The sequence below is a fragment of the Falco naumanni genome, chromosome 12, assembly GCF_017639655.2.
Source record: "Falco naumanni isolate bFalNau1 chromosome 12, bFalNau1.pat, whole genome shotgun sequence".
Lineage (NCBI taxonomy): Eukaryota > Metazoa > Chordata > Aves > Falconiformes > Falconidae > Falco > Falco naumanni.
Window position 1 is genome coordinate 33890278 of NC_054065.1, and position 15185 is coordinate 33905462.

At 54.5% G+C, this 15185-nt stretch overlaps 1 protein-coding gene across 1 annotated transcript in view; it reads left to right on the plus strand.

The window, feature by feature from the left end:
• Positions 1-15185, plus strand: part of PTK7 (protein tyrosine kinase 7 (inactive)) — a 38626-nt gene that overhangs the window by 10159 nt on the left and 13282 nt on the right. The window contains exon 2 of the mRNA XM_040611947.1: positions 14683-14976. Within this exon, the coding sequence (XP_040467881.1) occupies positions 14683-14976 (294 nt within the window). The remainder of the gene's footprint in view (positions 1-14682; positions 14977-15185) is intronic.

Here is a 15185-nt window from a genome sequence, read left to right on the forward strand (position 1 = left end):
TGCCAAAGGTACTCACTCTGGTGTAGGTGTGAGCTCTGGCCTGCACCTTCTCTCCCCTCGTTGGCCTCCCCAGCTGCTGCCCCTGCACTGTTGCCCTCAGGGGTGTTGGAGCTTGCTGGTGAGCCCGGTCTGCTGGGTAAGGTTGTGACCCTCCCTCCTGGCCACCTTAGAGCACAAGATCTGCAAGACATCCTGATCAAGCATATCCAAGAGCCAGCACAGGTTTGGGTGTTATGGGGGAGGTTTTCCTCCTTCCAGTGGATTTGGTGTGTGCAGTGTGCAGAGAAGCAGCTCACTTGAGCAGCTTGGGTGCCAGACCTTCTTCGTTCTCCACCAGCCAGCCCTGGACAGTAGGGAAGGCTGGTTGGCAGGAGTGCACGGTGCCCAGCGCAGCCTCTGCTCGTGTGCTGACCTGATGGCCTCACTGCCTGGAGAGGCGCTGGCTCTGAGCAGCAGCCTTATCTTCACTGATGGTGTGTTGATGCAGCAGCTGGCTTTGCTTGGAGGCCTTGTGTGTGTGCTTCTTCCCTTTGCGCTGCTTCCCTTGCCATGGCCTCCTTCCCCACCCCCTGCTTTTGTCTCTGCAGCCTGAGTTTCCATTCTCTGGGCTGGCTGGGGCTCCTGTTTGCTGAAGGGAAGCGCCAGGCAGCTTTATGGAGCTTGTTCTGGTTTTTCCCATCATCTTCTGGAACAGCCTTTCAGCTGGAACAGGAAAAACGTGAAGCCCTGGCCAGGGGCTCCCTCCACACACGCAGCAGTGCTGTGGAGGAATTCCCTCTTGACTGGGCTTGGGATGGCAGGAAGCAACATCAGCCTTTGGCCCTCAGCCTGGGTGGAGGGGCATGAGGGTGTAGTGGCAAGCACTCATGTGATGCCTGGAGGTGCTGGTGCCGGCTACCTCTGGAGAGGTTCTCAGCCACACAAACCCTGCAGGAGAAGTAACAAGCTGCTGCGGGCTCTCACCTCCAGCCCTGGGGCAGTGCTGAGCCCTGAGCCAGCTCCGTTGCAGCTCTTCCCTACTGGCAGGACCTACCTGGCTGTTCAGCACTGCCGAGGCTCTCTGCCACCAGAGGGGTTTTGCTTGGTAAAGACCTTTGCATTCTCACATGCCCCTTGCTTAAATTGTGGGGGAAGCATCATCCTTCAGGGCTGCTGCACAGGGACATGCATCTCGCCCTGGCTGTGCTTGTTCTACTGTATTCCGTTTCGTAGGAGACAAGTGCGGTACCTTTGCTGTGCCGGCCAGAAAGCTCGGCCTTCAGCTCAGCTGCGTCTCCAGCCTGCCATGCGCTGCCAGTAGCATGCATCAGTTATAAATCAGTGTTTCTGAGGAAGCCGGGGAATCGCTCAAGGGCTCTGAGCAAGCCTGGGAGAGTCTGTTGGCAAGACCGGTGGGTGCTGCAAGCCTGTTGCTGGTGCTGAGTCACCCTTGAAGCATTTGTCTTTCTCACTGGGCTTGGCAGCGCAGCTGGTGATGTCTAGAACTTTTGGCTGTTGTACCATTAAAGATGGTTTGAGCTAGCAGGATTCCCAGCTCCCACATTGGGCTTGTGGCATTCCTGTCTCGCTTGTTTCTCTGTTTATCTGCCAGCAAGATATTGTCCTGCCCTTCCTGGGGGTCCCGTGGGCACCCTTGCTTGCGCTGCTCAGATTGCAGGTGTGGGACCTGTCTGACCAAAGCAAGCTTTCTTCTCCACAAGCCAGAGGCTGAGCAGTGCAGCCAGCTACTGGCGTGTACCTGTGCCCCAAGTGTTGGGGCTCTGGCTGATTACCCTGCCCTGTCCCCCTCCCACCTGCACCACCCTGGCACTGGGCTCGTGGCTAGGGCTAGTTCTCTGGGGTGGGATCTCAGGAAAGGTGCGTGGGCTTCTTTTAGGGGCCTGAGACCATCTGGTGGCCTTGGTGGCCCAACAGGATAGCATCCTTTCCTTGGGACCAGGCGCATCCTGCCAGAGATGCCCATGCCTCCTCTTGCAGTGGCTGCCAGGAGCATGGGCACAGCCCTGCTGCGGAGCGTAGCTCAGAGCAGTGGTGACCTGCTCCCAGGACAGACTGGGCCTCCTGTGGGGCTGAGGCCAGTTGTTATGGTTCAGCAGCCCCAGCTGTTGCAGGCAGCTGAGTTTGGCTACCACTGGGGCTTTCCTGGCTTGCTCCGGCTTTCCCCTGTTTGAGCAAGGGGCTGAGATGTCAGGAGAGACTGTGGGGCAGAGGCACAGCTAGCAGTTCAGTCCAGATGCATCCTCTGTGCCCTACAGACGGTTAGCAAATCCCTCGGCCCTAGAGATCAGCTTAAAGAACCATGGTGGCTGTCCCACCAGCCCAAGTAAGCCTGCAGTGGGGTACTGGTTGGCAGCAGCCCTGCTCTGCTTGGGAATGAGGAAGAACCTCTGGTCATGTTCCCACTGCTCTTGTGGCTGTAGGGTAGCACCCTTGTTGCTGTTCTTGCTCATCACCGGAGCAGCAGCTGGCTTGTTCAGTGGGTGATGCTGTGGACCTTGCTTCCCACTGTTGCCCTGTCCCTGGCTGCTGTGGTTACCACATCATATTGATTTGGGGTGGCTCTTCTCTAACCCTGCTGCCTGGCTTTGAGCACACAGGAAAGCAGGGTCTCTCCTTGCTGCAAGGGTGAAGGCAGGGAGCTGTGGAGAATGGAAAGTGCAGAGCTCCTATGAAGTTAAAACATAAGAGTATGAAACCAAGCTTGATATGGTGTTGGAGGAAGCAGGCTCTGGGGGTGTGTGGTTGGGGAGGGAGCTGGAGTTTGGACGGTCTGTGCTGGGGAAGCAGGGCGGCGTGAGGAACAAAGGTGGGGAAGCCCCAGACCCACCCAGACTGGGTGGGTGAGCGAAGTCGGTGTCAGGGTAGCCTAGCTGTCCTGGCACGTGCTAACAGACATCAGGGGTCTGCAGCTGGCAGCCTGTCCTTGTGCTGAGCTTTTTTCTCAGTGATAACTGGTCTTTGGTCCCACGGCACATGTGTGAGCAGTTCCTGCCTGCTTGGGGACTGGGGCTGCGTGTGATGGAGGCTGTAGGCACCTCCCTGCTGTGTGTGGCAGTGAGCTCTTCCCGTGGCCAGCTGCACCCCAGTGCATCACTGCAAGCACTGCCTTAGCATTTGCTCCAGCGATTGATTTACAGTGTTCAAACACCAGTGGCTTTGTTCTGGTTTCTTGTGGTCATTGCTCAGAAATTTGGCTTAGCCATTCCAAAGTATGGGGTCCTGGGCCTTGAAGGGCAGGGAGCGTTGCTAACCATGAGGCAGATCCCACACAGCTTGCAGTGCCTCTGAACAGTTCTGGGGAGGCTAATGAGAATTGTACTAAGTGTTTGCAGCTTTTCTTTTTTTAGTTCTAAAGATTGGTTTGAAGGGCAGGGTTTGCTTCTCAATGGTTGCTTGGAGCCTGTGTTTAAAAGCACCCTTCCATGCTGAGGGCAGTGCAGGAAGGTGCTGTGGGCCACAAGGGGTGAGTTCAGGCTGCAGTCCCATTGCAGAGCAGTTGTCCCTCATTGGTAGGCCAGCAGCCAAACTGTTTCCAAACAAGGGCTTGCATGTGCTGTACATCATAGGATTCCCAGTGGGGTCCATGAGGGTGGCCTGGGTCTGGGCAGGTGTGCGCTTGCATTGGGACACAGGGAGGGAGTGAGAAAAGAGCGGACCAGCTCTGCAGTTTCCATTTGGGACCACAACCAAGTGCTGTGGGATGAGCAGATTCCCAGAGCTGTTGTAGCATGGGGATCCTTCTGTACCTACTTTCATCCTGGGTTGCTTCTCCTCTGGATCAGTAAATCCCACCTGGAATGTTGCACAGCTGGGTGCTTTGCGATTGAAACTGTGCTCATGGATGCAAATGGCTGTGCTGCAGGCTGGTTTGATGTGGCCCTCCATGTACCATGCAGAGAAGAACCAGGTGCGTGGCCTGTGTGGTGGTGCAATCACTGGTGTGTAGCAGTGGTGTGCGGGCATCATGTCTCCAGCAAGTCCAGAGCAAACTGCCACAAAGGAGAGAGGCTCGTTAGTCGTCTGAGCAGACACATGCTCTCAAGAGCAGGGCTGTTGCATCCAGGTGTGTGGTGCGACTGTAGGGGCCAATAGGTGGTGCTCTCCCAAGTCCCTCATTGTCTTGATCCATCCCAGTACAACCATGCTGTGTTTATCCCAGATCTGGAGCTCCTCAGTGCTGGTGCACGGCTCACGAAGCCAAAGCCACCCTGGCTGAGCATTTCTTGGAAATGCTGCTTTGTACCAATCCAGTTGTGCTGGGGACTCAAATAGGAATTTTATTTTTTTTTCCTGGGTGCAGAGTGAGTTTTTGTTTCTACTTCAGCTGGAATGGGAAACGACATAGTTTCAAAAGGGTTATATGATGGGTGCCCAAAGACTTTCCAGATGTTGAGCTTGATCAGACCAAGCCTGCTGTGTTCAGCGCTCCTTGCCTGCATCAAACCATTTCCATCTGGCCTGGTGGGAGAGAGTGGTTTATTGCAGCTCTACCCATCTGAGAGGCTTTCTCAACTGGAACCTCTTGCACAGAGGAACATGCTGGCTGGAAGTCATTTGGAGATGCAAATCTCTCTGGGTGTTTGGCTTGGCTGCTGTTTCCGTGGTATCTGCTAAGCAGTGGAATATGCTGTGTGTGGAGCAGGCGTGCTCCGAGAAGCTGCTTTATGTGGCTATAGGGACCGACCCACAAGGCAGGGGGGTTGCTTGTGCTGTTAAGCCTTCGTGATTTTTCTTGCCGCCTTCTACAGCTTCAGCTGGCATAAATGAGCCTGCTGGGTCTGTGTTTGTGACCAGGAGGGGAGGAAAAGCTGACCCGTGTGTTTTTCTCAGTCCTGGCATGCCAAAAATCTGCTTTTATAGGAGCATGTTCATAATAAACTGTGCCAGGAAACACATGGCTTGCTCGAGCCATGAATGGGAGGTCTGTATGGGGCCCTGTGCTCACCGAGAGCCTTGTGAGGACAAAGAGCAGATGCTGGCGTGCTTTGCTTGCTCTGTGGCAGCCTGCATCCTCTGGGCTGCAGCGGATGGGGAGCAGGAGGTAGGATTAAGGTACGAAGTGCTTGGCTGACCCACTGACGGCAGAGGGGGCAGGACGAGAGGCCAGGCGAGTGGTTTTACTGCATGCTGCTCTTTGTGGCTCCCCTGTCCTGGGGAGGGCTTGCTTGCTTCTCTGCAGACATGGCTGTTCGCAGCAGAGGCTGCGTTGGAAGAAGCCTGGGCACTGCAGGCAAGCAAAGAAGTGCTGCTGACAGCTTGGGATGATGACTGTGGATGGGGAAGAGAGAGAAAAGAAGGGATGTATGCAGTCTGTTGGGGCCTAGCTGCCGCAGGGATGACTGGGCTGTGTGTGCTGTACCTGGCTGCCACAGGAAGGGAAGGCTGTCGGGTGAGAGCTGCAGTCCTGAGCATTAGCAGTGCTTTGGTGGCTGGAATGTTGCTCCCTTGTAGGAACTGTTGCCGAGCCTGCACAGGCTAAGCTGCTGGTGAGGAGTGTACGCTCAGCACAAGAGGAGTTAAACCTGCCTGTGTCGAGTGGGGCCTCGTTCTCACAGGGGGCTCTGTGCATCCTCTGGACCAGCAAGCTTGGGATGCTCCAGCCCAGTGATTTGGTTGCCCAGCCTTTGGAAGCAAGCCAGGGCTTGAACCCAGAGTCTGCCACTCTTTGATCCAAGAGTGGCTAAAAGCAAAGTCCCCAGCACTGGAGCCATTCCCGAGGATTTGGCAACAGAAGGAATTGCTGCCTGCAGACAGCGACGTTTAATAAGTTGCTCCTCAAGGCAAGACCTGCTTGGTAATACTTTCTGGGAATGTGTTACTGATACCTGTGAGAGTCCAGGACCCCAAGCCCTAAGGTGGTCACCGCTGTGCCTTGGGATGGAACACAGGCTTTCTGAACACGTGCCTGTGGTTGCCTTTGCCACCAGGCTTCTGCTGTGGCCCGATGTCCTTCCCACAGAACATGGCGATAAATCAGTCCCATGCTTGGGGCTGTCTGTGTCCATCCCGTGTTGAGCTCCTCTGGGACATGGGACCTGAGTGTGAGCTTCTCAGTGCCTTCTGCTGAGGTTTGATGATGCTCTTTTCCTTCAAGGACTGACTTTCTTGTGTCCCTTAGCTCTGCCCTAGGCTTGCAGGGAACCAGGTGGTCTTTGCAGCTGTGGCCTGGGTTTTGCTTGCATTAGAAGCAGCTAAGCATGCTGCTGCAGTGTGCAGTGGCAGATTCAGGGCAGTGCTTGCCTGCATCTTCCTTGCCTTGTTTCAGGTCTACTGAGCTGGGAACAAGTGCTGCAGAGTCATATATGAGTCCACAGTGTGTTAGCTCATCCACACCTTCCTTGTCGTTTTGTGATTCCTCATCAGAAGAGCCTGTGTTGCTGCTGAGTTGATTGCAGAGGCTTTGTTTCCTCAACAGTCTGAGCAATGGCAGGGGCAGAAGCATAAAGGTCATGATATGGACACGGTAGGGTGGTGATATATCAGCAGTGGATTCCTAGGTGGCAAAAAGCTGTTGCTGCCACCTTGCTTTGCTGAGGTCTGTTAATTAGCTGACACATCCAGAGTTGGTTGCTTGGTAGAAAGTGGTGAAAGGGTCTCAACCCTGCTCTTTCAGTTGGAGGCTGAGGGGCTGCAGCCTGGGGGTGGACTTGGGCTACTCCTGCTGCCCACCTCAGATCAGCAGTGGGAGCTAGGGCATCGCTGGGGCCAGGTCACCCTCTCACCTCCCAGCTGCATCCCCAACCTCCTCTCTGCAGGAAGGTGCACTGTGTGGTTGCTGCAGGGCACCTAGGGCCTCCCTGGGTGAGCTGCTGTGCTCCTTGCCCCTGGGGTGTTGCCAGGGCCCTGCAGGTCTGGGCAGGGAGGGCAGGCTCCCACCTGGTGCAGCAGGGCTTCCCAGGGAACCTGGTGCCTTTGTTAATGTCATGGTTTAACCCTGGCTGGTAATGAAGTACCACCCAGCCGCTCGCACGCTTCCCCCCTCACCCAGAGGTGTGGAAAGGAATGTAAAACTCAAGGGTTGAGATAAGAACAGTTTAATGGTTGAAACAGCGTAAAAATGGAAGAACAATAATAACAATGATGACAATAACAGTTACAATGAAAAGGCAAAGGGAAAGAATATAATCCAGGGGGAAAGGAAGAAAGGCACACATGGTGCACAATGCAACTGCTCACTGCCCGCCAACCGATGCCCAGCCAGTCCCCGAGCAACGACCTGACCCCTGGCCAACACCACCACCACCCCACCACCACCCCCCGCCCCAAGTAGATAATACCAGGCATGACATCCCATGGTATGGAATATCTCTTTGGCTAGTTCGGGTCAGCTGGCCTGGCTGTGTCCCTTCGCCATTCCTTGTGCCCTTCCAGCCTTTTTGCTAGCAAAGCCCGAGGAACTGAGAAGTCTCACATCAAAGCCAGAACACAGCACTGCACTAGCTCCTCAGAGCATAATTAACTCCATGAAAGCTGAAACCAGGACAGCTAATTATTAAGGAAAATGGACAGGGAACAAATGTTTAGCAGTGTGTTACCAAGCTCTCTGTCTAGTTAGGTGCTGAGCTTGTGGTGTGAATACATCCACTGTCCACCTCAGGGCTGGGATTCACAAGCTCATTGTGCATCCCTGGGGAGCGCTGGCCATGCAGCAGAGCTGGAGCAGCCGTGAGCTCCCCTGCTCCCGCCTGGGAGCATTTGAAGTCCTCTCTGCTTTGAGAGGCTGGAACAGACACTGGCCAGCCGTGTCCTCTGCCTGAAGAGCTCCTTGGGGGAGTTGGCTCTGCCAGTTTTTGCAGATAGCTCCTTCTGTTGCATCCTGGTACCTGTGTGTCTTCATTTTATTTGTCCCTGGTAAGCCAGCTGTCCCCCTCCACAGCTGGGGCAGAGTCTGGATGCCTGCGGGCAGGGGAGAAGAGGAGGAGCATGTAGTTTGGGTGCTCTGGGCTTTGCTGCCCTGGGCACTTGCTGCAGATGTGTTGCAGCTCCTCTAATCTGCTGTTCCAGATGCAGAGCATTAAAGGAGCTGGCTTGCACATCTGGCTGAGCTGACCCAGGGTGAACTTCGCTGAAGTGCTCCTGGAAGCAAGTCTGCAGCATAAGGAGCACTGCTGGGGAGTGGGGCTGGGCTACCAGCTGCAGAAGCCCCACCATGCTGGGCTGACTTTCCAAACCAGGAAACCTTAAACTGGCACAAAGCTCTCTCCCAAATCCCATTCCCATGCTTTTAATTCCTTGTTTGGTTGCGAGCAGCTTTGGGATTACTCATATCCTTGCATCAGCTGTGGTGTCTTAAGAGGTTGGTAACCTAGGCTCTTTTGGGTACAAAGTGAAATGGATCTATTCCTTTTCCCTGGCTGTCCTCTGTCTGGAGCTGTTTAGCACGGTGAGGAGGTGCCCAGGAGCTGGGCACTGGGCATGCCTGGGGGTGGCTGGCTCGGGCTTGAGGGGAGCATGGATCTCCCAATCCCAGCCATGGGGCTGGGGATGTGGAGCAGCGTGGTGTGCTTCTGGCTCTGCTGGCACCACAGCCATGGCAAATGCCAGCTTAGATCTGTGCTGCCGGCTTGCTTTCCTCCGCAGCTGCTGCTTGGTGCCCTGCCTGAGGCACGTGCCACTGCCAGCCAACTTGCCTGTTACTTCCCCAACGTGGCTGACTGTAGGTGGGCAAGGTGGATGCAGCGACAGCAGGGATGGGGGGCTGTGCAGCAGCTGCAGGCCTTGTGGTTCAGGCTGCATTCCCAAGTGATGTCGTTAGGCAAAGAGACAATGATTTTTGGATTGCTTCAAGATGTAGGTAACCCAGCCTGTCAGGCAGGGCAGGAGATGTGCTGCCTGTTCTCCCCAGTATGCACAATTGCTCTGCAGCACCGAGATGGGGTTGGGCTACTGGAGTGTCCCCAGCAAAGCGCTGGAGTGGGATGGCCACTGACATGTTAAACAACGGATGGAAAACCCGGCTCCGGCCGAGACCTGTCTTGTAATGCTGTCCCATTCCCTTGCAACCTGCAAGATAAGCATGAAAGCTGGGGCTTGCTGCCATGGCAGGAGCTCGCCAGGCAGCATCCGCAGTGCTCTCAGGCCTCTTGGATGGTACAGAAGGTGGGCAGGGTGCTGTCACTGCCAGGTGGCTGGGCTGCGGCAGGGCCACAGACTCTCTGTCTTGTTGGCAGCACTGAATACAGCCTTAGAGATGGCTGATCTGGGGATGAGTCCTGCCACCCCACACATTTTCCAGCTGTGTCTTTATGATTACAAAGCCCAGCACTCCTTGAGGGTCTGCAGTCCATGAGGTTTGTTACCAGTTGCCTGGCTGTCTCCAGGGCACAGCGTGGGAGGACAGCGTGCAGCCTTGGAGGTGAACACTGAGACACACAACTGGGCAGTTTGCTGCCACCTCCTCTGGGGTGTGCCAAACCTGGTGCTGCCCAGGTGGGAACAGAGATGTGGGACCCCCCCAAAACTTCAGCCCCAATCTCCCAGTGCTAGCCCTGAGCTCTGCCATGGCTCCCTCAGATCCTTAATACCCTTTTGGTGCATTTTCTTACAGCTCTCACTGATGAAATCAGCAACGCTGATGTCTCTCACTTCTCTAGCTTTGGAGAACGGCCCCAAAACAAAGCCGTTCCCAGGCTGTGCTGCAGCCTGCTGCTAAATCACTGCAGTCAGGCTGTGGCGGCACCCGAGGGGGTTGGCTGCCAGGCTACCACGGCTGGTTCTCCTTTGCCGAAGGTGTGGAGAGCCCTTTGCTGCTTGGCAAACTCAGGATTGAAAACTTGCTCAGGCAGCAGTGACTGGCTTTGTAGGGTTGCTCACCAAGTCTGTCCCAGATGCAGCTTTGCTGGTTTTGTGTGTCACCCTGGAATGCTCTGCATGTGCTCAGCCCGCTGTGTCATTTGGAGGAGGCTGCAGCAGCTGAGTTCTGGGGGCTCCCAAGCCCAAAGAGAATACTGAGATGCACTTGGTAGAAATGCAGGCTGGCAGCGCGTTGTTAGCACGAGTATTTTTCCTGGGAAGCTGCTATTTGCCTGCTTAAATAAATGAAATTAATTTAGAGCAAGGGGACACCTCTGCATGAAGGATGCTGTGTTCCTGCGTTCAGGTCTTTGCCATAGTATGCTCTCAGATCTGGGATGTGATCTGAGACTTCTCTCCATCTTTGTGCATCCTGCTGGTGCCTGCCCCCTCCCTGCAGATCATTTGTCTTTGTGGTGTGCAGGAATGATACCCTGGGAATCTGTAGGTACCAATGTGACTTCCTTACACAATTTGCTTAACCTTCATCTGTTACCTAAACAGGAGGGTTTTGCATTTCAATGAAATATCCTTTGGGTAGAACACCACTGGTGTTTTCAAGTGTGTTGCATTTCACATATGTTTATCTAATCTGACTGAAGCTTTCCTGAAAAAATTTCTGTAGCCACAGTTGAAATAGTTTTAGGCCAGAAACATGTGTTGAGGGTTTATTTTTCTCCCAGCCAGGGGTGGCTTGTGTCATGTATGTACACAGAGAGTGGGTGTTTGCCAGCACACACATTTGGGACTGCTGCTTGGCGTTGGCTTTGCAGGACTGTGGTCCTGCTGTGGTACTGGGGGTGAGCTCTGTACTGGCTTGGGCTTGCTAAGCTGGCTTCCAACAGAATTGGTGTTGCTGGGTATTTTTTGGCATGTCTCTTGCTAAGGGAAGAGAGAGTCTTTTTGCTTCTTTCAGCAGCTTGTAGTGATGCAGCCCAGCCCAGGTTAGCTCATGAAACCACAGCAGAAACATGCTGTTGTGAAGGTGTCCCATCAGACTGAGCAGAGCTCACCTTTGCTCTCCACCAGGTGCTGCAGGAGCTCTCTTGTCTGCCGCTTGGCCAGTTTGGCAGCCTCTGATGGCTGAGCCATGTGTGGCCGGCCGTGGCTCTGCCACACAGCAGTGCTGGGAGGTCCTCCAGCTGGCTGAGTGGTACGAAGCAGAGGTATCTTGGTTTTCGTTCAGCACAGGTGGTGAAGTCTGTTGGCTTTATACAGGTGTTAGCCAAACTCTGGCATAGTGGCATCCCCTGACAGATAGCCCTCTGCTTTGGTGGTGTTCTTGAGCCTGTGTCCCAAAAGCCCAGATGAGGTGGAGGGGATGTAGGGGATGCGTGAACCCTGCTGACTGCCGCCCTTTCCTGGACCGGGGCTGTACGGCTTCCATGGGCGAGTGCAGCACCTTCCATCTCCGAACGCTGGGCCCTGGTGCTCTGGATTTAGAGTACTGTGAAAAGCTGTGTCTAGTTCTGGGCTTCTGATGTCTTTCACCCCAAAACGTCTGGACCACATCTAGCTGCTACTGGTCTTCCCTTGCAGCTGACAGTGGTTTCCAGCATGTGCAGCCAATCCGTCCATGGCACCTTGGATAATGTTGTCAAAACAAACCCCAAGTTGATGGCTCTTACTGCACTTTAACAATTATTTGTCCCAGTTTGCTTTGGCACTTGTGCTCGTGAGATGTTCATCATGGGGATCTCGCTTGAGCTAAAATGGTTGTGTCCATTTCCCCAGGATGGAAGGTAAAGACATAAATAGCTTTTCCTGTTTCACCGGGGGACTGGGTCCTCGTAAAAAAACCTTGAGGAATCCCTGCTTCCCATGTGGCTTTTGTGCCAAGCCTTCATAATGTCCCCTGTCCACAGAGCTGTGTCCTCCTGCCTGGACACGGGGGCTGCTGAGGCAGCAGGATACATATGGTGAGGCTGCTGAAGTTCTTGGCTGGCCAGCGCTGGGTGAAACGCAGTTGTGCTGGCAGTGCTGGGGTAAAAGCAGTTGTGCTGCGGTTTAGTGTTATACTGCTAATGCTGGCAGTTTAGTGCCAGAAGCACACCTAATTGAAAATACCATGTCTTAATACTCAAATGGCCTGTAACTTCAGGGAGAAGTGTCTCATCACTAACTCCAGTGCTGGCATGACTAGTACAATGCAAAAGGCTTTGGAATGTTGAGACCCCAAAAGAACTGATCCATCTCCTTCAGGAACTCTCTTAATGCATGCTGCCTTGCACGTGTTTTGTACCATGCAGGTATGGTTTGGTGGGCATGTGCCTTGGTGCCCTGAAGCATATCTGAGGAAAAGGACGGACCTAGCTCCTATAGGTCCACACCTGAGTGGATTTGACTGTCCTGTTCCCTTTTGCTTCTGTCTCCGTCCCAGCAGCCCGTTTTGGCACGAGCTGTTGTGCTGTGAGTGCACAGCTGTGTTTGTGTGGGGTCGGGTGGTTGCCACCCTGCTGTGAGCACTTCTGGTGAGACAGATCTGATGTGCAGGGAGCTAGATGCGTGTACCTATGTAAGAACACATGTTCCTGCAGATTGTGTTGCCTTGGGGCATGTGTTCATGAGACAACTGTCACAGGCCGATGAATAGTTCCTAGCTTTTGGGGAGGTGCAGGGTAGCTGACAATGGAAACTTCACTGGACATGCTGACCCTTGAAGCACAGCACACTGATGGGGCTTAGCTCAATATGAGACCACCCAGGAGACAGGACTTTGGACACTGCAGCTCTGTCATTCAGGCCACAAGGGTCAGTCTGTGGCTACTCCTGGTGGCCTTAAATGCTGTGAGTACAGTTGACAAGTGATGCCTGCCCAGCAGCTGTGGGACTTAACCTGGGACGGTGCCCTGGGGACACTGCCTGCACACTTAAGGTCGGTGGCACAGTTGGGTGCTGAAGGCAGAAAGCCAGGCTGCACTGAGGTCCACATCCTAGGCTCTGCAGTATGTCATTGCGCACTGCGGTTCCTGTGACCTCCCAGTTCCTTTCTGCCTCCTTCCCGGTGGCTTCTTTGGGGTGACTGAAAATTAGAATTGAGCCCACAGTCCCATTTTATAAAGGCTGTAGGCAGGAAAGACCTGAGCTTCTGGACTACAGTCTCCTCTGCGCCAGTGTCTTTGGGAAGAGGTTTCTGTGGTGTTCGCAATGGGAGCACCTTGCTGCTCTCTCTGGGCTACGGGGAAAGAGGTTAACAGACACATGCTGGGGTGCCCCTGCTCCTGACTGACACATGCTGGGAGACTGGAGCCTCATCCTGAGGAGCAGCAGTGCTGGATGAGCTCCTGTGTCTGTGCCTGGCTGTCTCTGTGAGTGAGGTTGCTCACGCTAGTTACGCTGGAAATTTGTGGCTGGCTCTGGGGGTGCCTGTGAGCAGCTGCAGGCAGGAGAGGCTTTGCTTCGTGCTTGCGCTACACGGTGAGCTCCAAAGGCTTTCCAGAATGGAAAGGGCTCTTGAGGCTTTACAGAATGTGGTGTTCTAGATAACTCCTTCAAAACACCCCCTTCAGAATAGGATCCCTTACCCTTAGCTCTGAGTGACTGAGATGTCCTGTCAAATCGTGTCCCTTTACCTGGCTTTTATACAAACGGCAGGCAGGAGGATGTGGCTTAGCCTCCAAAGAGGAGCTGCCCTTCAGCTGGGCTTGGAGCCTGTTCATCTAACTCGCCCAGTTTCTGGCCTGGTTTTTGAACTGTTTTCTGGACTGTTCCTCACAGTTGTGGCAATGCACCATTTTGACCGCTCTCTCGTTCACCTTTGTGAGAGATAGCTTCTAGGATGCTCAAAATCTGCCTGGCTTGGCCTCTTTCCCTGCAGAGCATGGTGCTGGGAACAGGGTCCAACAGCAATTGGTGTGTGCTGAATTGCCCTTTGTCTGCTTTCCTTTATGTGGCCAGCTGGTAACCGGAGTGGATCGCCTGCGTGGCTGGCTGCAGCTAGACAGCAGCCAGATTAGGGATATGCCAGCACAGTCCCTCGGCAGCCACATCAAGGAAGTGCTGGCTGCTCTGTCCCCAGGACCCTGAGCTCTCGGGGTGGGAGTTAGTGTGTGGAGGAGGGTTCTTAAGCTTTTCCACCACTGCAGAGAGATGCTTCCAGCCCTTCAGAGCCACCCCACAGCCACTGTCAGACCCTGGGGTCAACCACTGCAATTTTTTGTTTCCACTCCTGCTTGCAACTGGGCTGAGTCCCCAGCCCAGGCTTGGGGTGTCACTGCTGTATCCTCTTGTGCTGTGCACCAGCAGCTGCTGTGTTTATTCCTATGAGCAATCCTTGTTCCAGACCAGTTTTTTTTCGAGGTAATTTCTGAGGATGTGGAGGTGAGATGGAGAAATGATCCCAAGGAGAGAAGCTTTGAGGAAAACCTAGAAACAATCTGTGGGTCTTGCTGGTCTGGGGCAGTCTTGATGCATGGCTGGGACTTGGGGCGTATCCCAAAAAACAGGACAAGAGGAGCTCAAAGAAACTTGAACTGTCCAGGAAGCTGGTTGTTCTCTAGTGCTTTGGTGACTGACTCCCCGGCTCTCGCACTTCGAGACCCTCTTCATTCAGGCTGGCAGTGCAGCACTTAGCCGTGGGGCACAGGAAGCTCTCTCTGAACAGCCCCAGCCCCAGGGAGCAGAGGGCTGTCCTTGGCTTGTGGCAGGCTCAGGCAGCCCTGTCCCAGTGACTGCTAGGGAGACAGCCTTAAAGCACGCGTGTTGGCATCTGAGCACAGATCTGTCTAAACTCCCCATCAGGGGCTGTTTTTGGCAGATGTGCTGTAGGGTATGTTTCTCCTAACATGGTAATTTCAGCTGTCTGGAGACCCTTGAGACCAGCATGTGTCTACCTGCTCTCTTCTCCCCGTCCTCGTGCTCTAAATGTGCCTTCCTTTTTCTGTCTTGCAGTTGTGGAGACTCAGGCGATGATCCTCTTCACCAAGGAGCCGTACTCCCAGGACGCGCTGCACGGCCGCAGCGCCATCCTCCGCTGCGAGGTGGAGGAGCCGGCAGGCGTGCAGTTTGAGTGGCTGCAGAATGGGCTCCCTGTGCAGGACACAGAGCAACGCTTCAAGGAAGGCAGCAACCTCCAGTTTGCTGCTATCAGTCGGCACCGGGATGCCGGGGTCTTCCAGTGTGTAGCGAGGAACGTGCTCACTGGGGAGGAGGCCCGCACAGCCAATGCGTCTTTCAACATAAAGTGTGAGTGTGGGGCGAGGGCAGCCGGGCATGTGCTGCAGCCAGGTGCTGCCTGCCACAGACAGGGCGAAGCAGCCTCTTAGGAGGGCCTGAGGCTGGAAACAGCTTCGCCAAGCTGCCTGCTAGCATATGCAGGGGTCAGACAGGGATTGGACAGTGTGAACTGTGCAAGCAGGACTCCTCCAGCAACTGTGCCCTTCGTGTCCTCTAGG